At 39.7% G+C, this 24,427-nt stretch overlaps 1 protein-coding gene across 9 annotated transcripts in view; it reads left to right on the top strand.

Moving 5' to 3' along the window:
* LOC135213686 (peripheral plasma membrane protein CASK-like) overlaps positions 1–24,427 on the top strand; it is a 416,049-nt gene that overhangs the window by 338,781 nt on the left and 52,841 nt on the right. For 5 of the 9 annotated variants that reach the window (XM_064247775.1, XM_064247773.1, XM_064247769.1 and 2 more), the window contains exons 3-4: positions 3,243–3,408; positions 14,343–14,419. In XM_064247775.1, the coding sequence (XP_064103845.1) occupies positions 3,243–3,408; positions 14,343–14,419 (243 nt within the window). The remainder of the gene's footprint in view (positions 1–3,242; positions 3,409–14,342; positions 14,420–24,427) is intronic. The other 4 variants (XM_064247772.1, XM_064247768.1, XM_064247771.1 and 1 more) reach the window with 1 other exon arrangement.

Genomic DNA, 24,427 nt, shown 5'->3' with positions numbered 1-24,427 from the left:
TTTCAATGTTTTTTTTTTTTCCTAGAATTTTCTTTTATTTTTTATTATCTAGTCCGTGTCAAATGAGATTAAGCGATGCGTGGCCGGAATGTATTTGCACCCAAATTAATTTGGTGTTTTTTTTTATTTACTTTTTTTTGCGTGTGTTCTTTGATATGTAAATTGCAACATGTCTGACGGAATTCGCCTTTTTGGTCGGCGTGTTCAAAGTTCCATTTTTAACCCTGCAAAGGTCCCCACCACCACCCCCCAAGCGTAATGAAAAATAAGAAAAATAAAACTTAAATTAAACATCGAATTTGCAAAATCTCATTCAGAATTATTTATCTTTGTCCAGCGTAATTATTTTGCTAGCTTGATTTTTTTTATTTATTTTTTTTTCCATTTAATTAATCAAAGTCAGGCGCAGCTAAAACCGTTTGACAGATGAATATCGTTTCAGGAGAGCAGCTTTGTGGTATATATATCCTGCATAGGATGAGTTATTATTGATGATCGATAGGATTTGTTATTGCCATCAATTTTGTTAAGAATTGTAATTTATCAGCGGCTGTCACGTTCTGGAAATCCCAAAAAAAAAATTTTTTGTCGAATATTCCCGCTGTCTTCTCTGTCTATGATATATGTACTGAAATGCATGTGATGTTATTATTATTATTATTATTATTATATTACGAGCTTACGCGCATTGGAACCCAACGCTGCCGTCTACCCTACCTCCTGATATCCTACCTAACCCGCTTCCACACAGGTTAGACAAACAGGTTTGTGGGAGGAGGATGGATGTCTCCCATAATCCTCCCGATCTCATACCTACCCTGCCCCACCCAGGGCGGACAAACAGGTTTGCAGGAGGTGGGTGGATGTCTCCCCTAACCTTCCCCATTCCTCTATCAACAAACAGGTTTGCGGGAGGAGGGTGGGGTGTCTTCCACAACCCTCCCGTTTCCCTACCTACCCCGGGCGGACAAACAGGTTTGCAGGGGTGGGTGGCTGTGTCATGTCTCTCCTATACTCCAGGATGAATTGTTGATGTTTAATTTCTGTAAAAAAAAAAAAAGACTTATAGATGGCTATTTATCTGTCCGCCCACGCTTTTTATGTCAGCCGTCAGATCTTAAAAACTACTGAGGCTAGAGGGCTGCAAATTTGTATATAGATCATCCACCCTCCAATCATGAGACATACCAAATTGCAGCCCTCTAGCCTCAGTAGTCTTTATTTTATGCAAAAGTTAAAGTTAGCCATCATCCTACGTCTGGCAACGCTATAGGACAGACCACCACCGGTCTGTTGGCTGAAAGTTTCATGGGCCGAGGTTCTTACAGCATTATACTCTATACAGAATACTCGATTGCTGGGGTATTTTGTGCTTCTTCAATAAGAATACACTAAGTAATTTCTAGGACTGATACTATGATAATCTAGCATCACGAAATTCACTAAGAAATCTTAGCGCCTCAGTGGCGTGGTCGGTATGGTCTTTGTCTGCCACCTCGGTGGCCGCGAGTTCGATTCTCGGGCATTCCATTGAGGAGTCAGAGATGTGTATTTCTGGGGATAGAAGTTCACTCTCGACGTGGTTCGGAAGTCACGTAAATCCGTTGGTCCCGTTGCTGAATAACCACGGTTCCACGCAACGTAAAAACACCATACAAACAAACAAACTAGGAAATTTATGTGGTTGAATCTGAAGCTCACAATGCTTTTAGATTTCACTAAGCAACGTAGCATTATATTACAATAATCCCTTCGTATCACAAGTTTTTCTAATATTTACGTGACACCATAAAGCTGTCATTTCGAAATTGCCGATGGTGAAAAAAATGGGTAGCATATTATGCAAACAGAGCGGCGAATACTTTGTAATATTTGTCACGGAAATCCACAGGGGGATTAATATATATTTCAGTGAAGGGCCGTGTGACAAAAAAATAAATAAATACATAAACGAGGATGTGAAATGAAAATACGTGTCTGGCAAAACAGAATACGAGTGTTTGGTTGGCACGTTCGTGTTCGATGGTGGGGCCAGAACTGGTAAATCTGCGCTGGATGATCCTGGATGAGCCTTTGTATAATGACTGGGGACCTCTCTCTCTCTCTCTCTCTCTCTCTCTCTCTCTCTCTCTCTCTCTCTCTCTCTCTCTCTCTCACACGAATTTTTCCAGTGTAATCTCTCTCTCTCTCTCTCTCTCTCTCTCTCTCTCTCTCTCTCTCTCTCTCTCTGACACACATACACACACACACACACACACACACACAAGAATTTTTCCAGTGTAATTCTCTCTCTCTCTCTCTGTGGCATAATCATCACATACCCCTTAACGAGACTTAGATGATGCCCCCTCAACGTAATGGGTCACATTAAGGCCATTTTTCCCGTCTGCCCTTCCTCTTCTTCTTCATAACTAATATACGGGAATAGCTTCCTGATGAAGGTTCAAAGATGGTCTCTTCGTTCGCTCTCTTTACATCAGGGTTGGCATTGATTAAATGGAACTGATTTAATCAAGTGATTAAATCATTGATTTTTTTATTTGTTCATTGAAAAAATCATATATATATATATATTTTTTATTTGAAAGGAAACAAATTGGAAAATATGGTTAATACAAACTTAAGCACAGCTGTGCCGCATCTATATATTTTGATAAAAAAAATTTAAACTACAGAATTTAGGCCAGAACTGGAAACCTAAAAGATAAATCAATACTAATTCTTTCATGCAATACATTTTGAGGAAACAAAGGATTGGAAAAACATCTGACAAATCTGAAACTTAATTTGATAGTTATGCTTTTTTTTAATGTACGTAAACAAATCTGATAACTTAAGAGTGATGCTTTTTTTTTTCTTTATATACGTAAATGTCCCTTATAAGCTGTCGCAATTGTGTACAACCTCAGCCCCCTAACTGCAACCCCTTTCATTCCTTTTACTGTACCTCCGTCTCCTCCTGTCAGTTTCCGTCTCAGCGCTGAATTACCCTCCTAGGTCCCAGGGCTTGGGCCTTTGCCCTAAATTCTATATTCGAATAAGAGTCCTTATTCAGGTATGGTAATTTTTTTTTTAGATAGTTTTTCCCCTTTCGGGATTCCCTTCAGTATTCGCACTCGTATGTCGAGTTGTCCCCTTCCTGGATTTCCTGTAACATTGGCACTCGTATGCCGTCCCTTCCCAACCCCTGTCATGAATGCGGACGAGATTTTAACCCGAGTTTCCCTTTGTCTCCTCTGCAGGGAATAACACTGAAGATGAACGAGGAAGGCCGTTGTATCGTGGCGCGGATCATGCACGGAGGCATGATCCACAGGCAGGCGACGCTGCACGTCGGCGACGAGATACGCGAGATCAACGGCGTCCCCGTGGCGAATCAGAGCGTCGATATCCTACAAAAGATGCTGGTGAGTGAACCTCTGTGTTGGCACTGCTTCGGGTGAGTGAGGGAAGGCTGGTGGCTGATTGATTTTGATTTTGATTGACTGATCGCTCTACGACTGCTGGAAGCCTGGAAGAAAGAGAGCGAGCGAGATGAAAGGGTTCTCGTATTTGTCGTAGAGTGATTCTCGTTTGTCTTGCGAGAGAGAGAGAGAGAGAGAGAGAGAGAGAGAGAGAGAGAGAGAGAGAGAGAGAGAGAGAGAGAGAGAGAGAGAGAGAGGATTTACTGTGAAGTTTAAAGTGGTTTCAGTGATTAAAATATGGGTTTTCAAAGTAGATTTTCGTATGGAGGAAAAAAAGTGAAGTGAAGGATAGAATTATCAAGTTCATCTATTAATCAGAAAAAGCAAGATATAAAGGTCAATTTGTTTAATAAAAACAATTGCTCATTATCCTGTTCATCTAATAATAAAAAAATTAAAATATAAAGATAAACTTGTTTAATAAAAAAAAATATGCTCATTCCTCTGTTTATCTGTTAATAAAAATTAAGATATAACGATCGATTTTTTAAATGAAAAAAAAAAAAAACTCATTGACAATACAAAGACTTCGAAGTAAGTACAAATTCACGAGTGGTCACTAAGCAAGCTACTATTTCAGTGTGATGTCTTTCTAATAAAACGGAAGAGGAGTTGAAATATTACGATTGGTTTTGGATGTGTGAAACGGAAAAGGCTTTCTGCACAATGACAAATTTGTGCCGAAGACCTGAGAAAACGCTTAGGAAATAGGAGTCAAAGTCAAATCTTTGTTTGGGAAAAAGGAAACTGGTCAGATCTTCGCTTAGGAAACAGGTGTCAGGATTCAAATCTTTGCATAGAAAACAGGAGTCAGGAGTCAGATCTTAGGAAACGGGGGTCAAATCTGTGTTTAGGTCAAATCTTTGCTTAGGAGAAAGTGGTAAAATCTGTGTTTAGGAAACAGGGGTCAAATCTTTGCTTCGGAAACAGGGTCAAATCTATGTTTAGGAAACAAGGGTCAAATCTATGTTTAGGAAACAAGAGTCAAATCTATGTTTAGGAAACAAGGGTCAAATCTTTGCCTAGGGAACAGGGGTCAAATCTTTGCTAAGGAAACAGAAATCGAAAAAAAGCTTAGGAGACAGGGGTCAAATCTGTGTTTGGGAAACAGGGGTCAAATCTTTGCTTCGGAAATAGGAGTCAGGAGTCAGATCTTAGGAAACGGGGGTCAAATTTGTGTTTAGGTCAAATCTTTGCTTAGGAGACAGGGGTCAAATCTGTGTTTGGGAAACAGGGGTCAAATCTTTGCTTAGGAAACAGGAGTCAGGAATCAGATCTTAGGAAATGGGGGTTAAATCTGTGTTTAGGTCAAATCTTTGCTTAGGAGATAGGGGTCAAATCTGTGTTTAGGATACAGGGGTCAAATCTTTGCTTAGGAGATAGGGGTCAAATCTGTGTTTAGGATACAGGGGTCAAATCTTTGCTAAGGAAACAGAAATAGAATCTTTGCTTAGGAGACAGGGGTCAAATCGGTGTTTAGGAAACAGGGGTCAAATCTTTGCTAAGGAAACAGAAATCGAATCTTTGCTTAGGAGACAGGGGTCAAATCTGTGTTTGGGAAACAGGGGTCAAATCTTTGCTTCGGAAACAGGAGTCAAATCTGTGTTTAGGAAACAGAGGTCAAATCTATGGTTAGGTCAAATAGTCTTCATGTGCATTTTACAAAACGAGTACAAGAGGCTTCCGACATCACTTGGCGATTTGCAATTCTGGCAAGAAGTGAATATGAATTAAATGGTTCTTGGAAGCTAATGCATGCTGTTTTTTCACACACACACACACACACACACACACAACACACACACACACACACACACACACACACACACACACACACACACAATAGCTGCATCCGTACGGAAATAGTCAAATAGTCTGCCCCAGTCGATTAGTTTAGATTTTACTATGGAAAGTTGTAATCGGCTTTGAGGGCCTCCCGGGGACCTCTGTCGAAAACTTGAAGGGCGCCGAAGCAAACTTTGGTTAACTTCAGTTTGCCCGGGACCAGGAGGAGGAGGAGGAGTCCTTTTTTAATCCTTTTTTTTTTTTTTACTTTTTTTTTTTTTTTTTTTTTTTTTTTTTTGTTCAACTTATATATTTTTTATGGGATTAGGTATATCGGCTCTCTGTTTTATGTTTTTTGTTTGTACTCTTTTTGTTGTTTGTACTCATTTTGTTTTGTTTTGGCTTTTTTATTTTTATTTTATTATTCTCAACTTTAATTTTCAATTTTTTAGAGGATTAGGTATATCGGTTCCCCATTTTATGTTTGTTGTTTGTACTCCTTTTTTGTGAGTTTTTTTTTCTTTTTCCTTTTTTAATTTATTTTATTTTCAACTTTTATTTTTATTTTTTTATGGAGTTAGGTATATTGGTTCCCCGTTTTATGTTTGTTCTTTGTACTTTTTTTCCTTGTAGCCTTTTTATTTTTATTTTGTTTTCAACTCTTATTTTTATTTTCTTAGGGAATCAGGTATACCCAATATTATATTGGTGAAAGTTTCAAAAAAAATTTTTTTTCATTTTACTTACATTATTTACTAGTCATTTCTCGATACCTGTGTGGTCTTTTATATGACACGTGACGTCACCTGGAAATGACAGGTGATGAAATGATTGGTACCGCTGCTGATGCTTCGTATGTAATTGGATGCAAAGAATGTTTTCGTGCTTGTTCGGGGAATAAACATGGCATTGCTCAAATCGGAAGGACATGTTGCTGACGAAAATATTCGTTTTCATAAGTTCAGCTGTATATTATATATATATATATATATATATATATATATATATATATATATATATATATATGTATGTATGTATATATATATTTGCTTTAAAAATCACAGTAGATGCACGTGCCTTCATTGAATAAATTAATACCTATCATTTTCTTGTGGTATTCGCTTATATATATATATATATATATATATATATATATATATATATATATATATAAATACACACACACACACATATACCGTATATATATATGTATATATATATATATATATATATGTATATATATATATATATATATATATATATATATAATATATATATATATATATATATATATATATATGACACACTTCAAGAAACTGCAAGACGTTCACCCTTAGTTGGTCCGTTTACAAGACATAATGCCACTTGAAAAAATAAACATCAAAGTAAAATTTCAAACTCAAGTAAGAAACTTTCTTCAGCAACTTTTTTTATAAGACATTCATGTAACGTTTCTGTGTCTGAAATTGGATAACAAAGCTTGACTTTTATGATTTATTACCGTTTGGCCTGTGTCTCATTCTTTATTGACCCACCCTTCTTCAAACGCTAAACTTATTTCTGACTGAGATGGAAGTAGTTTGGAATTGTTTTTGGTGAAAGATAGATTTCTGGAATTACGACTCGAGAAGTGTTGGTTTCTTCAGTGAGAAATTATTGATGTTTTCAATTTTGACAGCCATTCTGGATATCTCTTGTTGGAGATGTGTTACTGAGAGTACAGTAAGGGGCTGTTTAAGCAATATAAACCTGGATGCGGAGAGACTGCGTAGTATCAGATAACTACAGCATTCACACTTTAGAAAAAATCCAAATACATACGTAGAGACTGCTTCATATCAGATAACTGCAGCATTCACACTTTAGAAAAAAATATCCAAATAAATACGTAGAGACTGCTTCATATCAGATAACTACAGCATTCACATGTTAGGAAAAATTATTATCCAGATAAATGCACACCTGCATACAGGAAATGTCAACAAATGCGGCATTGCCCATGTAGACGACGCTTACGTACATTTGATGCGTTCACAGATTCGTGCATACGGATGCGGAAGTTTTGCTTGCGTGCATAACGTGTAAGGCAGGTGAATACAAGCATATGAACGTGCTTTTGTTGAAAGCCCTGGGCATATTATTAGCATATTCATGGCAAGATAGGACGACCCGGGTTATTTGAATTTGCATGCAGAGTTCTCTTTGCTGATATCATGTTGACAACATTGTCAAAAATGGTGAAAGTTTTGCCCGGAGAATACAACGCGGGGCTTTCACCTCCTTCCCGTTTATAACCTCCGGAGCTCTTAGTTTAGCGCGTAGTCTCTCTGCAGGGTATTTTTGACAATGTATTTAAGAAGAATGGCGGGAGAGGTCTTGGCATATTCTTTCTGGGGTCTTCTTGTTTCCCTTTTTTAGCGGAAGATGAAACAAAATAGTCTTCGAAGTTGGTTTTGTTGGGATTTTTAGGCTATAATTTTTTTTTCTATCACAGTCATCCTTTTCGACTGGGTAGTTTTTACAGTGTGGGGGGGGGGGGGGCCGGGTTCCGGGTTGCATCCTGCCTCTTCAGGAGTCCATCACTTTTCTCACTGTGTGCGCTGTTTCTAGGAGCACGCTCTTCTGCGTGAGTCCTGGAGCTACTTCGGCATCTAATTTTCCAGGTTTCTTTCCAGGGATCTTGGGATCGTGCCTAATATTCCTAAGATTATGGATACAATTTCCTCTGGCATATCCCATCCTGGAGCTACTTCGGCATCTAGTTTTTCCAGGTTCCTTTTCTGGGATCTTTGGGTCGTGCCTCCTAGTTTTCCTATGATTATGGGTACAATTTCCACTGGCATATCCCATATCCTTCTTATTTGTATTTTCAGGTCCTGATACTCATCAATCTTTACTCTCTCTTTCTCTTCTACTCTGGTGTCCCATTATTATTATTATTATTATTATTATTATTATGATTATGATTATATTATTATTATTATTATTATTATGATCTTATTATTATTATTATTATTATTATTATTGAAAGATATTGCTGCATCAGCTGCATTTAACTTGTAAATGGTCTTCTTTATTTTTCTAGAGAAAACAAAATAGAGAAGACTATTTACTAGTTAATGCAGCTGATGCCGCAATATCTGTCAATAATACTTGTTTGAAAGAGGGTCTCCTTCCAATATATTATTATTATTATTATTATTATTATTATTATTATTATTATTATTATTATTATAATTATTATTATTATTATTATTATTATTCCAATGGATGAAACCTATTCACATAGAACAAGCACATCAAAGGGGCCACATTGGCTGGAAATTCAAGCTTCCAAAGAATAATGTTGGTCTCAACCTCCCACCGCTAAAGACCCCCCAACACTGCAGCAGTAGCTGATCATGATACAGAACCAGTGATTTCTCATCGCCCTGGGGGGGTTGGGGGGCAGTGGGGGAGACGCGACATCGAAAAGAATGGCGAGCGAAACTTATTTTCATATAATATATTGCACCAAAAGAGCATTTTCCATAATGAATTGCCGTTGGGGACGTTTTACATAATTTTTTCAATGGGAAACTTGTCAAAATACAATTGCAATGCTAAACCTTTTTCCATATTTAAAGAGTAATGTAAAAATGCATCAACATTGACCCCGTTTGAACATTTTCCATAATGTGTGACCTTTCTGAATGGTTTGCTGTAATGAATGGCAACACAGGAGCGTTGCTGTTGAATCGTTGCCACATAGGATAATGCATTGCTTTTTCGGATCCATTTTTCATCCAAATTTTTCAGTTGCGGGAAAGTTTACATACTTGTATTGTCATAGACAGGAACGTCTTCTATCATTTTATTGCATGAGATGGACCATTTATTCGAATTTTTATCTTTGAAGAACGTTTTATTCAAATTGTTTTCTTAGAGGAACGTTTTCTTCAAATTATTATCTTAAGGGAACATTTTATTCAAAATATTATCTCAGAAGATTGTTTATTTAAATTATTATCTTAAGGGAACATTTTATTCAAATTATTATCTCAGAAGAATGTTTATTCAAATCATTACCTTAGAGGAAAGTTTTATTCAAATTATTATCTTAGAGGAACGATGTATTAAAATGATCATCGTAGATGTACGTTATATTCAAATTATTATCTTAGAGGAGCGGTTTTTTTTTAAATTGTAACGTTTTATTCAAATTATTTTCCTAGAGGAACGTGTAATTCAAATTATCATCGTAGATGACCGTCTTATTCAATTAATTATCTTCGACGAACGTCTTACGTACAAAATTACCGTGCAGAACATATTCCATCCCGAGAGAGAGTTAGCGTTCTGACGTCCCCCGCGTAAGACTCTACGGAGTCTCCCACCCATGTTTCAATACTACTACTACCAACTACTTCTGTCCTGTGTCATTTCCTTCCCGTACTCCCTTCTCCCTCATATCATCTCTAACGCAAGCTCTCCTCCACCTGGTCTTAGGTGTTCCTCTCCTTCGTGTTCCATCCACCTCCACGTCCATCACTTCTCTTGCCATGTGTTGCTTTTCTCTACTAAAACTCTCTAGAACTGCCTTTCATCAAAGCAGATGCTGATCAGTGTGATCAATGTCCTGCGCTGGATCTTAAAAAAGCCACAATATTTATGGTCAGTGTGTGAATAGTATTCTGAGTGTGCTGCCGTGATATTGAAGATAATTTATCATTGAGGTTATTTAAAAGTTATGTTCTCTCTTTTTTTTTTTGGAAACTAGCGTATTTGTACAGCATTTGGAGGCAATAATTATTTAGTACACACACATACACTAAAATATATATATATATATATATATATATATATATAATATATATATATATATATATGTATGTATATGTATGTTATGTAGTATGTATGCATATATATTATATATACATATATAAATATACTATATATATATATATATATATATATATATATATATATATATATATATATATATATATATATACATACACACACTTCAATTCCACTTTATTTTCTCTCCAGAGACAAGGAGCTATTTCTTTGACCAAATACACAAATGGATAATCAGTTCTTGTAAGTCGTAGTTACTCGGTTAACACAAAGGTCAGTAACCCCTGGTCCTGCCCGCGATTTTTTGTGACCAGGGCCAGCTTTAGTTGAACTATTCGTCGAATGCACCTTCGGTAAAATGTTAAAAATGGCTGACTTGTTATGATGGCTGTGTCAAAGACAACGCCATTTTTTGTAAACTGCGTCGCTTCGTACGTATTGTATGACAGTAAATTTTTATTATTATTATGATTGTTAAAGAATAAATGTCCATTTATGTACTCGAAACATTTATCGTTTCCAGGATGCCTGATATATTTTGATAGCTTGAACAAGGATTTCTTTTATTTTGCTCTTTATCACAGTTCAACCATGTGAGTTTATTCGGAGAACAAAGTCACGGATATTTCGAAATAGCTCTTGGGGGGGATTTAATAAAAAAAAAATCATTCCAGAGGAAAAACGCATTCATACAATGATCGTTTATACATATATTCATTTCTTTTGCGTTTTCACCGTGCAAGCAGATTTTCGCTTCGTGAATATTCGAAGACGGCCGTCTGTATTCTCAATATTGCACAGAGTTCAGGCGTTGGAAATATATGTGTTTCGAATGTCCCTCCTAAAGGAGACCTGGCTTCTTTTCAGGTGTTGTAAGGTCTTTGAACGTTTTTAACATTTTATAAGACGTGTCCTTAATTTGGAAAGCTGGTTCTAAAAACGTTTGCTGACATGTTCTATAGAACTTGTCAATCTTTTCCAGTGCATAAAGCTGTAAAACTCCTTGGAAGTATATTGAAAGTATATTTACAAGAGCGTGAACGGTATTATTCATTTTAAGAAGGATCTGCATCAAATTTAGTTTGATTTTAAGATGAATCTACGTAAGGTTTTCATACTTTGTTGGATTCATATGTTTGAAGTATATTCTTATTCTCAAAGGGCATTTGAATAACGCCTCGTTGATATTTATTTTTAATCTTGAATGTGTCCACAAGACGCTTTGATATAAGCTCAGGTGTTTGTATGCTTAAGATGACCCAGGATGTTTATCGCTTACTCGGGGAGTAAGCCTACAAACTATACTTTGTTCTTGTTGTTGTTGTGGGGGGATAGGAATACTCTATGGAAGAGCCTAAAAAGGTCTGAAAAGGGTGTTTCACGTTGAGTTCAAGGTACAGGAATTTTAAGATAGGATATTTGTGATTTTTTTAGTAGAATGAAAATGTAAAAAATAAATTATTTGTGCGTTAATTACATAAAAATTATTTCTAATAAAATATAGCGTATTGATTTTAATTTTCGTTGGTGAAACAAGGCTCTATTTTACCCTAAATTTTAGCATGTTTTAATTTACATCAAGTTAGGAATGTGATGTTCAACGCTTACGCTTGAGGGGAAAATCTTGCACTCGTTCAGAGTAATCTGGAGGTCGGATCACGCCTTGTATTTGTATGCGAGGTGTTTATCTTTCATTTCAAATGTTTAGTCAATCCTCGTGAAGCTTAATTTCAGTTGTAGTCTTCCCGTTCTGTCAATTATGGCGGGAATCCTGCCTCTATTTGAGAGGTCGCCTCTCGGTCAACGAATCAAGTCATTGACTTAGAATGTGCTTCTATAAAAAAAATAAATAAATAAAGGGAAGTTCGCTCAAACTTCTGTTGTGCTGCTGACGCCCTTTTCGTAAATAACCGAACTTCACGTCGGGAGATGAAGAAAATGCGAAATTTGCGGAAGTTCCCCATAAACTTCTCTGACTTTTTCGTAAAGGTATGAGGAGGTGAAGGTAAAGGTGCTCTTGCATGCAGGATGCGAACTGCATTGCATTTTGTAGCTGAATGTTCTCAAATGCAAATTTTTAATCCAACTTATCGCTAACCAAACGGTGCGAATTGCGTTGGATGCTGTAACTGACATATTTGCAAATTCGAATTTATATGTTATTTACATTTATAAGAAAATGGCGTCGGCTGCTGTAACTTGTATATTTGCAGATTCAAATTTTACATTTGATTTACATTTATAAGAAAGTTAATGAGGCTCATTGTGTTGCATTTAATAACCGATTTTTTTTATTATTATTATTGAAATGTATCAGGATCTGAACGACAATCTGTTTTACTTTTCGCTTACTCGGGAAGTAAGCCTACAAACTACTGGTGTTGTTGTTGTTCTTATTATTGTTGTTCTTGTTGGGGGTTAGGAAAGGTCTACAGAAACGCCTAAAAAGGTCTGAAAAGGTGTTTCGCATTGAGTTAAAGATACAGGAATTTTAGGATAGGATATTTATATTTTATTTATTAGAATTAGAATGAAAAGGTAAAAAGTAAATTGTATGCATGTTAAACAGTATAAGACAAATATCTCTAATAAAATACAGCGTATTCATTTTAATTTTCGTTGGTGAAACAACGCGCTATTTGACCGTAGATTTTAGCGCGCTCCCCGAGTAAGCTGGCAGTCGGATAACGCCTTGTTTGGACAGAGAAATCTCATTTCATTTTGATTATTAAAAGCTGATCGATGCTGGTCGAGTTTGATACTGTTTCAATTTTTTGCAAAGTCATGTTTTATTGAGAATTATGTGGAACTGGGTGATACGAATTATGTTGCAATATTTCCAGATATTCGGATTGCCCTTGCAACGAACGGTGTGAATGTTTGAGCTCAGTCGATGTTTACAACATTCAGGTATTTCAGGAACTGAGCTATGATATTCGTTGGCTTATATGTAAATTTTATATAAAAAAATGAGGTTCTTTATATATATATATATATATATATATATATTATATATATATATATATTATATTATATATATGTGTGTATATATACCAGGCACAGAACAGTACTCACTGTGTTGTTTAATATCTAAACATTGGACTACAAAAACTAAAATTTTATGCTGAAAGTCTATAACAGCATTCCAGATATTTCTGGAACTAAACTGCAACATTCGCTGGGTTTTAAGTGTTAATAATTTTCACAATTGGGAATTGAGGTGTTTTATGTATATATATATATATATATATATATATATATATATATATATATATATATATATATATATATATATATTATATATATATATATATATATATATATATATATATATATATATATATATATATAGATAGATAGATAGATAGATAGATAGATAGATAGATAGATAGATAGATACCAGGCACAAAACAGTACCCATTATGTTGAATTTTATGTCTAAAAATTGTATTTCTAAAATCGAAGTTATACTCGGAAGTTTGTCAGGACTGAACGATATTTTTGCTGATTTCTGATCATTTTTACGCCAAGAATTTTTCAGGAACTGAGCCTTACAAAACAATATATGAAATGAAAATGAATAAAGTTAATAATAAGTAAAAAAAAAATTTAAGTTGAATAAAAAAAGGGAATACTTTATTTTTTCATTTTTCTTTTTTGCAAAAGTTTGAACGTGAATATTGAGAGGTGAAAACCACGAAATATGAAGAAGTTTGTGTCTTGGTTTTACAAAAAATAAATAAATAAATATAGAAAAATCAACACATATTACAAATTGAATTATGAGAACTGAGAGTGTTTTTATTTTTGCAGGAAACTCCACATTTTTTTCCTCTTGATCAAGAGATGTTTGGTTTTATAAGAAATTCTTAATACAAAATAATCAGGTTCTTCAAATTGATCAAGAACGGAAGAATTGGAGAACAAATCGGAGGTTGAATGAGAGCATGCTGATAGCAAAAGTGGAGAGAGTGCCCGTATAACTGAGCAAGCTTTTATGTAGAATCATTTTTACCTTCAATCAGAGTTTAAAAAATTTTTGCATGAATATATTTTATATTTTTTTCATTTTTTTCTAAGTTGAAAGAATGATCTCACGCACATTGCCAAGCATTATTCCTTTGCTTCGTTTGTTCATTTCTCTAATCCCAGTCACCTGCATTTATTGATGATGGTTTTCGCTTTTGTTTATTTGGCTGTGAATTCGGTAAACATAAGTATGTCATGACTGACAATTTTATTCGTCTCTCTTGGCTTCGCAGAGGGAAGCCCGTGGATCCGTCACCTTCAAGATTGTGCCCTCCTACCGCAGTGCCCCGCCCCCTTGCGAGGTAAGTCATGCCCATTCTTTCGTATACAAGACACGCTCCCCGCCCCCATCTCGAATAGATACCACTATTCTCAGGATTGGCATATAGCTGATTATATATTTCTCTCTCTCTCTCTCTCTCTCTCTCTCTCTCTCTCTCTCTCTCTCTCTCTCAGATTTAAGAAATTTGAAGAAATTTTTTTTTTTTATTCCAAAAGTGTAAGCCCATGGTTATAAAAAAATTCTCAAAACCATTTGTTCTTGCAAAATTGTAACCCCAAGGATGAAATTCTCTCTCTCTCTCTCTCTCTCTCTCTCTCTCTCTCTCTCTCTCAGATTTAAGAAATTTGAAGAAATTTGTTTTTTTTTAATTCCAAAACTGTGAGCCCATAGTTAAAAAAGAAAATTCTCGGAACCATTTGTTCTTGCAAAATTGTAACCCCAAGGATGATATACTCTCTCTCTCTCTCTCTCTCTCTCTCTCTCTCTCTCTCTCTCTCTCTCTCTCTCTCTCGATTTAAGAAATTTTGTGACTTTGTTTTTTGAAATCCTAAAATGTAAGCCCCATGGTTTTTAAACAAATATATCTCAAACCTATTGTTCTTGCATTTTAACCCAAGGATGAAATTCTCTCTCATCTCTCTCTCTCTCTCTCTCCTCTCTCTCTCTCTCTCTCTCTCTCTCTCTCTCTCTCAGATTTAAGAAATTTTGAGACTTTGTTTTTTGAAATCCTAAAATGTAAGCCCATGGTTTTAAACAAATATATCTCAAACCTATTTGTTCTTGCAAAATTTTAACCCCAAGGATGAAATTCTCTCTCTCTCTCTCTCTCTCTCTCTCTCTCTCTCTCTCTCTCTCTCTCTCTCTCTCTCTCAGATTTAAGAATTTTGAAGACATTTTTGGATCCCGAAAGGGTGAAGCCTTGTGTTTCCACAAAACTCTTGTAGGTATTCACAAAACTCCACTTCGAAGTTCTCCCACTGCCTTTTTTCCTTCTTTTTTCCTTCTTTTTTTCTTCTTTTTTTCTTTCTCCCGTTTCCGTGACTTACAGTCTTTCATTCTTCAGAAGGCTGTTTGTTTTTTCCTTCTTGGTTCAAGCCGCGCCCCTTCGTCCATTCCTCCTTTTATTATTTTCATCCGGTGTGGCCTACGAAAGGGGGTTATTGGTTGCTCCTCCCAATGGCCTTTCCTGGTACCAGATCATCAGAATTACCGGTGTAAATCGAGAGGAAAAGGAATGGAACTTTCCGAAAGTATCTTTGTCACGAACATCATGTTTTTGTGAGGTTATTCATAAAACACCTTTGTTTTCCCGGATACTCTGATATCCAAAACATATTCATATACATGATCCTGAGCTCAGCCAGTGTGCTTTGAGAATTATCGCCAACAGGGAACGTGTCAATCATGGCAGTCAGTTACACTCAACTCAGCCCTATAAGAGTATGCACGGTATAGGCGTCTGTCTTAGCTTACGACCTGCAGTAGCTTACGACCTGCAGCACCCTGTCTTAATCAAACTAGAGACTCCGGTTTGATTCCTGACCGTGTACTGAGAGATTAGGCGCGATGGATATGGCGTCGACAACCTGTTGCGCCGCTGGCTTGCCTTGAATGAGTCACTTGGTGGACGACTGGGACGGTTGGAATCTCATTCCTATAGACTTCTGGAGCACCGGAGGCTTATATACCTCTGGCGCCAACCCTTCCAGGAAAGATGAGGCGTCTTGAGCACTGGAGACTTATACCTCTGGCGCCAACCCTTCCAGGAATGACAAGGCGTCTTGAGCACTGGAGACTTATACCTCTGGCGCCAACCCTTCCAGGAAAGACGAGGCGTCTTGAGCACTGGAGACTTATACCTCTGGCGCCAACCCTTCCAGGAAAGAAGAGGCGTCTTGAGCACTGAGACTTATACCTCTGGCGCCAACCCTTCCAGGAAAGACGAGGCGTCTTGAGCACTGGAGACTTATACCTCTGGCGCCAACCCTTCCAGGAAAGACAAGGCGTCTTGAGCACTGGAGACTTATACCTCTGGCGCCAACCCTTCCAGGAAAGACAAGGCGTCTTGAGCACTGGAGACTTATACATCTGGCGCCAAACCCTTCCATGGAAAGACGAGGCGTTTCTTGAAGCACCCTTGGAGATCTTATACCATATGGTCGCCAACCCTTCCAGGAATGAACGAAGGCATCTTTGAGCATGGAGACTTATACCTCCTTGGCGCCAACCCTTCCAGGGAATGACGAGGCCATCTTGAGCACTGGAGACTTTATACCTATTGGCGCCACCCTTCCGTAATTAAAAATGTTGAAGAAAAAAGGAACCAAAAAAAAATGAAAAAAAAAAAATGGAAAGAAAGAAAGATGAATGATAAAATGAAAAGAGAAAACTAGAGGTACATCTTGAGCACTGGAGGACTTATACCTCTGGAGCCAACCCCTTCCAGGAAAGACGAGGCGTCTTGAGCATCGTGGGGACTTGATTAAACCTCTTGGAGCTCCAACCCTTTCCATGGAAAGACGAGGGCGGCTTGAGCCACTGGAGAACTTTATAACCTCTGGAGCCAACCCTTCCAGGAAAGACAGAGGGTCTTTGAGCACTGGAGGAACTTAATACCTCTGGAGCCAAACCCTTCCAGGAATGACAAGGCGTCCTGGTTGCCACTGGAGACTTATACCTCTGGCCAACCCAACCCTTCCAGGAAAGAACGAGGCATCTTGAGCACCTGGAGACTTTATAGCCTCTGCCACCAACCCTTCCAGGAAAGACGAGGGTCTCTTGAGTCATTCTGGACGAGACGACAGGCGTCTTCGAGCACTGGAGACTTATACCTCTGCCACCAACCAACCCTTCCGGAAGAACGAGGCAAGGTAATTTGAGCCACTAGGAGACTTATACCTCTGCCACCAACCCTTCCAGGAAATGGACGGAAGGCCATTCTTCGAGCACTGGGTAGGACCTTATTTAACCTCTGCCACCAACCCTTCCAGGAAAAATGGGGGACAAGCATCTTGAGCACTGTAGACTTATACCTCTGCCACCAATTCCAGGAATGACAGGCTCTTGAGCTGGAAGACTTATACCTCTGCCCCAACCCTTCCGAATGACGAGGCGTCTTGGCCGGAGACTTATACCTCTGCCACCCTTACCCCTTTCCAGGAAAGACGAGGCCTTCCCTTGAGCACTTGGATACTTATTACCTCTGCCACCAACCCTTCCCAGGAATGACAGGCATCTTGAGCACTGGAGGACTTATACCTCTGCCACCACCCTTCCGGAATACAAGGCATCTTGAGCACTGGAGACTTATGCCTCTGCCACCAACCCTTCCAGGAAAGACAGGCATCTTGAGGCACTGACTTAAATTTGCCTCTTGCCACCACCCTCCACCAAAAGCCACCAGGCTCTTGAGCACTGGAGACTTATTCCCTTCCTGCCACCAACCCTTCCAGGAAAGACACCGGCGGGTCTTGAGCACTGGAGAATTAATACCCTTCTGCTCTTGCCACCACCCTGCCCTCCAGGAAAGACGGGCATCTGAGCACTGACTTATGGCCTCTGCCACCAACCCTTCCAGGAAAGACAGCACTTGAGGCACTGGAGACTTAGACCTCTGCCCCAACCAACCCTTCCAGGTAAGAACGGCATCTTGAGCACTGGAGAATTATACATTCTTGGCCACCAGGCCCTCAGGAAAGACAAGGCCCCATTCTTTGAAGCACTGGAGACTTATGCCTCTGCAACCCTTTCCAGGAAAGACAAGGCATCTTGAGGCTGGAGACTTAGACCTCTGCCACCACCCCTCCAGGAAAGCAGCATCTTGAGCAACGAGACTTATACCTCTGCCACCAACCCTTCCAGGAAAGACAGGCTCTTGAGCACTGGAGACTTATGCCTCTGCCCACCAACCCTTCCAGGAAAGACAAGGCATGGACACTGGGAAACCCTTAAGGCCTCTGCCACCAACACCTTCAAGGAAAGAACAGGCGTCTTGAGCACTGAGACTTATACCTCTGCCACCAACCCTCCAAGGAAAGACGAGGCCGTCCCTTTGGAGCACTGGAGACTTAACACCTCCTGGCCACCAACCCTTCCAAGAAAGACAAGGCGTCTTGAGCCTGGAGACTATACCTCTGCCACCAAAACCCTTCCCGTCGAAGACGAGGCGTCTTGAGACTGAGACTTATCAACTCTGCCACAACCCTTCCAGAAAGACGAGGCGTCGTGAGCAATGCCGAATTATACCTCTGGCCAACAACCCCTTCCAGGAAAGACAAGGCGTCTTGAGCACCTGGGACTTCTTACCTCTGCCACCAACCCTTCAGGAAAGACGAGGCGTCTTGAGCACTGGAGACTTATGCCTCTTGCCACCAACCCTTCCAGGGAAAGACGAGGCCGTTCCTTGAGCACCTGGAAGACTTATAACCCTGCCACCCAACCCTTCCAGGAAAAGGACCAATGGCATCTTGAGCACTGGAGACTTATGCCTCTGCCACCCAACCCTCCAGGAGAGACCCAAGGCCCATTCTTGAGGCAAACTGAAAAGGACTTATTAACCTCTGACACCAACCCGTTCCAGGAAAAGACAAGCGGTCCTTGAGGCACTTTGGAGACTTATGCCTCTGCCACCAACCTTCCAGAAAAGACCGAGGCGTCCCTTGAGCACTGGAAGAATTAATACCTCTGGCCACCAACCATTCCCTTTCAAGACAAGGGCATCTTGAGCAACGGAGGACTTATACCTCTGCCCCAACCCGCCAGGAAAGAACCAAGGCATCTTGAGCCAATGGAGGACTTAAATGCCTCTGCACCAAACCCTTCCAGAAAGCGAGGCTCTTGAGCACTGGAGAACTTATACCTCTGCCCACCAACCCTTCCAGGAAGACCCCGAGGGCCCGTCTTGAGCACCTGGGAAGACTTATAACCTCTGCCACCAACCCTTCCAGGAATGGCAAGGCCTCTTGAGTACTGGAGACTTATGCCTCTGCCACCAACCCTTCCAGGAAAGACAAGGCGTCTTGAGCACTGGAGACTTATGCCTCTGCCACCAACCCTTCCAGGAAAGACGAGGCGTCTTGAGCACTGGAGACTTATACCTCTGCCACCAACCCTTCCAGGAAAGACAAGGCATCTTGAGCACTGGAGACTTATACCTCTGCCACCAACCCTTCCAGGAAAGACAAGGCGTCTTGAGCACTGGAGACTTATACCTCTGCCACCAACCCTTCCAGGAAAGACGAGGCGTCTTGAGCACTGGAGACTTATGCCTCTGCCACCAACCCTTCCAGGAAAGACGAGGGCGGTCTTGAGCACTGGAGACTTATATCTCTGCCACCAACCCTTCCAGCAAAGACCAGCGGGTTCTTGAGCACTGGAGACTTATTACCTCTGCCAACCAAAACCCCTTCCAGGAAAGACGGGTCGTCTTGTTGAGCACTGGAGACTTATACCTCTGCCAACCAACCTTCCAGGTAAAGACGAGGCGTCTTGAAGCACTGGATAGACTTAATACCTCTGCCACCACCACCACCAGGAAAGACGGGTCGTCTTGGAGCCACTGGAGACTTATACCTCTGCCAACCCAACCCTTAACCAGGAAAGGACGGGGTCCGTCTTGAGCACTGGAGGAACGTTATTACCTCTGCCACCGAAACCCTTCCATGAAAAGACGCGGGTCGTCTTGAGCACTGGAGACTTATACCTCCTGCCACCAACCAACCCTTCCAGGAAAGGACGATGGCGTCTTGAGCACTAGAGACTTATAACCTCGCCAACCTAAACCTTACAGGAAAAGCGAGGCGTCTTGAGCACTGGAGAATTATACCTCTGCCACCAACCCTTCCAGGACAAGACAAGGCATCTTGAGCACTTTGAGACTTATACCTCTGCCACCAACCCTTCCAGGAAAGACGAGGCGTCTTGAGCACTGGAGACTTATACCTCTGCCACCAACCCTTCCAGGAAAGACAAGGCATCTGACACTGGGAGGACCCCTATTACCTCTGCACCCAACCCTTCCAGGAAAGACGGAAGGCCCGTTCCTTGAGGCAAAACTGGGACTTATACCTCTGCCACCAACCCATTCCAGGAAAGACGGGTCGTCTTGAGCACTGGAGAATTATACCTCGCCACCAACCCTTCCAGATGAAAGGCATCATTGAGTACTGGAGACTTATGCCTCTGCCACCAACCCTTCAGGAAAAGAACAAGGCGTCTGGAGCACTGGAGGACTTATGCCTCTGCCACAAACCCTTCCAGGAAAAGACGATGGAGTCTGACAATGGAGGACTTATACCTCTGCCACCAACCCTTCCAGGAATGACAAGGCAATCTTGAGCCACGGAGAAATTACCTCTGCCACCAACCCACTCCAGGAAAAGGACAAGGCGTTCTTTGAGCACTGGAGACGTATACCTCTGACCACCACACCCTACAGGAAAGACAAGGCGTCTTGAGCATGGAGGACTCACCTATAGCCACCAACCCTTCAAAGGAAAGACGATGGAGTCTTGAGCACTGGAGACTTAGGCCTCTGCACCAACCCTTCCAAGGAAAGACGAGGCGTCTGAGCATGGAGATTATTATCTCCTGCCACCAACCCATCCAGCCAAAGACCAATGCGTCCCTTGAGCACCTGGAGGCTATATAAACTTGCCACCAACCTTCAGGAAAGAAGGGTCGTCTTGAGCACTTGGAGACTTATAACCTCTGCCACCAACCCTCCAGGAAGACGGAGGCGTCTGAGCAACTTGGAGAACCTTTACCTTCCGCCACCAACCTTCCAGGAAAGACGGGGTCGTCTTGAGCACCCTGGAAGGGACTTATAAACTCTGACACCAACCCTTCAGGAAAGACGGCGTCTTGGCCATTGGAGGACGTATACCTCTGCCACCAAACCCTTCCAGGAAAGACGGGTCGTCTTGGAGCACTTTGCGAGACTTAGAACCTCGCCACCAACCCTTCCAGGAAAGACGGGGCGTCTTTGAGCACTGGAGACTTATAACCGCTCGCCACCAACCCTTTCCAGGAAAGAACGGGTCCGTCTTGAGCACTGAGACTTATACCTCTTGCACCAATTAACCCTTCCAGGAAAGACAGGCGTCTTGAGCACTAGAACTTATTAATGGCCACCAACCCTTCCAGGAAAGGACGAGGGGCGTCTTGACACTGAGAATTATAGCCTCTGCCAACCATCTTCCAGGAAAAGACAAGGCATTCTGAGCACTGGAGACTTATACCTCTTCCAACCCTTCCAGGAAAGACAAGGCATCTTGAGCACTGGAAGGACTTTATACCTCATTGCCACCACCCTTCCAGGAAAGACAAGGCATCTTGAGGCCACTGGAGACTTATACCCGCCACCACCCTTCCGGAAAGACGGCGTTCTTGGAGCACTGGAGCTTATTACCTCTGCCACCCCAAAACCCTTCCAGGGAAAGAGGGCGTCCTTGACTGGAGGACTTTAGACCTCTGCCACCACCCCTTCCCAGGAAAGACAAGGCTCCTAGCACTGGGAGACCTTATACCTCTGGCCCCAACCCTTCCAGGAAAGACGGTCATCTTGCAGCACTGGAGACTTATGCCTCTTGCCACCAACCCCTTCCAGGAAAGACGGGCGTTCTGAGGCACTTGGAGAGCACTTTCTGGCGCCAACCCTTCTTGCTTGGCTTTATTACTTTGGGGTGGAATGTAATTGTACTTTTTTATAAGTGTCTTCGTATTTATACCTTATTGTGCAAATGATTCCTGTATAATTTGTTTGACCTAGACATTCTTATACCAAATGTATGTATATATGTATATGTATATATATATATATATATATATATATATAAACATATATATATGTATACATCACATTATATAAATATATATATATATTGTACATACATTATATATATATATATATATATTTATATATATATATTATATATATATATTATAGTATATATATTTATATATATGTAATATATATAAATATATATATATATTATATATATATATATATACTTGTATAAGAACGTCTATTCAAACAAATTGTACAGGGATCATTTCCACATAAGGTATACATACGAAGACACTTGTACATAAGTATAATTACATTCTACCCCAAAGTATATATATATATTACATTTTTATAAAAATCTCTACTTCAGAAATAATATGTATAGTATATATATTCGAAGGGACCCTCTACCTTCCTCTATAGAATACACAAGGACAGAAACAGAATTTTAAAGAGATTCGATACAACGTCGTTTAACAATAAAAAAAGAGAAACAATATAATTAACACCCCATTGTCAAGATCTTTGAGTCTAACAAATGAAGAGGTTTTGAGGGAATGTAGACAATCCCAGTGATTTCGTTCTTAAGCTGTGGAGACTAACAGGAGTCCCCCACAGTTTTCTCTATTTTTATGAACCTTTGGTAGCTCCGTATTTTAAAATTCAGGCGCTGTGTGTTCTGAAGAGGTCATTCCACTCCCCCTAAAGAGTTCAGTACATCATTTTTCGTACTTTGTGGAATTTTACTTTCTTTTACATATTTGTATTCCAACATTGGACGTTTTCCCCTAAGAGGGACTGGCCCCACAAATGAAAACAATACCAGTCACCCCCTGATTCATGTTTTAATTGCTGAACTATAGCTGAATCTTCTGTTCAGTAAAAAATAAATAAATAAATAAAATGGGGTAGTGCCGTCAGTGCTCCACACTTAGTACTCTGTAGGCATTACTTAAGGTTCTTTGCAACGTTCCTTCGGCCGCTAGCCGCTTCCCCCTTTCATTCCTTTTACTGTGCCTCCATTCGTATTCTCTCTCTCCCATCTTGCTATCCACCTTCTCCTAACATTCGTTTCAGAGTACAACTGCTTTGAGATTTTCCTCTTGTTACACGTCTCAGAACTTTTGCTGTTCATTTCCATCTCAGCGCTGAATTACCTCGTAGTTCCCAGTGCTTGGCCTCTGGCCTAAATTCTATATTCCTCCTCCTCCTCCTCCTCAGTAAACCTCTCAAAATGGGGTCATTCACCATTGTTCCAGTTCACTGCACTTCCAGGTTATCAAGCCCCTTCTTTTCCAGTTAATCATTTACGCCAAACTGTCTAGTCCTGCCTGGGGCATCCTCTCACCCCCCAAAGTAAAGCATCTATCCGTTCACCTGCGCCGGATTTTTGCTTCATCTACAAGTTTCCACATTTATCACCCAGACATTTCATCTGAGCAACGTTTAACTTATTCTCTTTGAATCGTATTCAACGGTTGCTCTGTACATTCCAACCTTGGATATTAAAAACAATCTACTCTCTCTTTTTTTTTCACACCCAGATACCTATTTTCCTTCTCAGACCATGAGATTTGAAATAGAGTAATTTTGTCGATTTACTTATGTTGAATAGATAAATCTGTACAGAGAGCCGTCTGGAGAGTTTCGATGAAAAGGGGTATCGAACAGTTTCCCGAAAGCTTTCCGTGCAGATTTATCTTTTAAATTTAGTATGTACGTATACTTAATTGCGGATTTGTATCTCCCAGTACGAATCAACCAATGCCATTGTGCCATGTATGAGTTGCTGCTTCGTCTCTCTCTCTCTCTCTCTCTCTCTCTCTCTCTCTCTCTCTCTCTCTCTCTCTCTCTCTCTGATTGATATTTGTGTAGGCAAGGCCTTCCATAGGTGTAAAGCCATATGTGAAATTATATATATATATATATATATATATATATATATATATATATATATATTATATATATGTATATACACATATATAGTATATACATATACATATACTATGTATATACATATGTAGGGTATATATATGTATATATATATGTATGTATATATATATATATATGTATATATATATATATGTATATATATATATATATATATATATATATATATATATATATATATATATATATATATTATGAAGCGCTCGTAAAAATTAAAAATCTTCGTTTTTTAACATTGTATTTCTAAGGTTAACAAGAAAAAATATTTTATGCTGTACAATTTGGCATTTG

The sequence above is a fragment of the Macrobrachium nipponense genome, chromosome 43 (genome assembly GCF_015104395.2).
Source record: "Macrobrachium nipponense isolate FS-2020 chromosome 43, ASM1510439v2, whole genome shotgun sequence".
Lineage (NCBI taxonomy): Eukaryota > Metazoa > Arthropoda > Malacostraca > Decapoda > Palaemonidae > Macrobrachium > Macrobrachium nipponense.
This window is presented reverse-complemented; position numbering and strand designations above follow the sequence as displayed.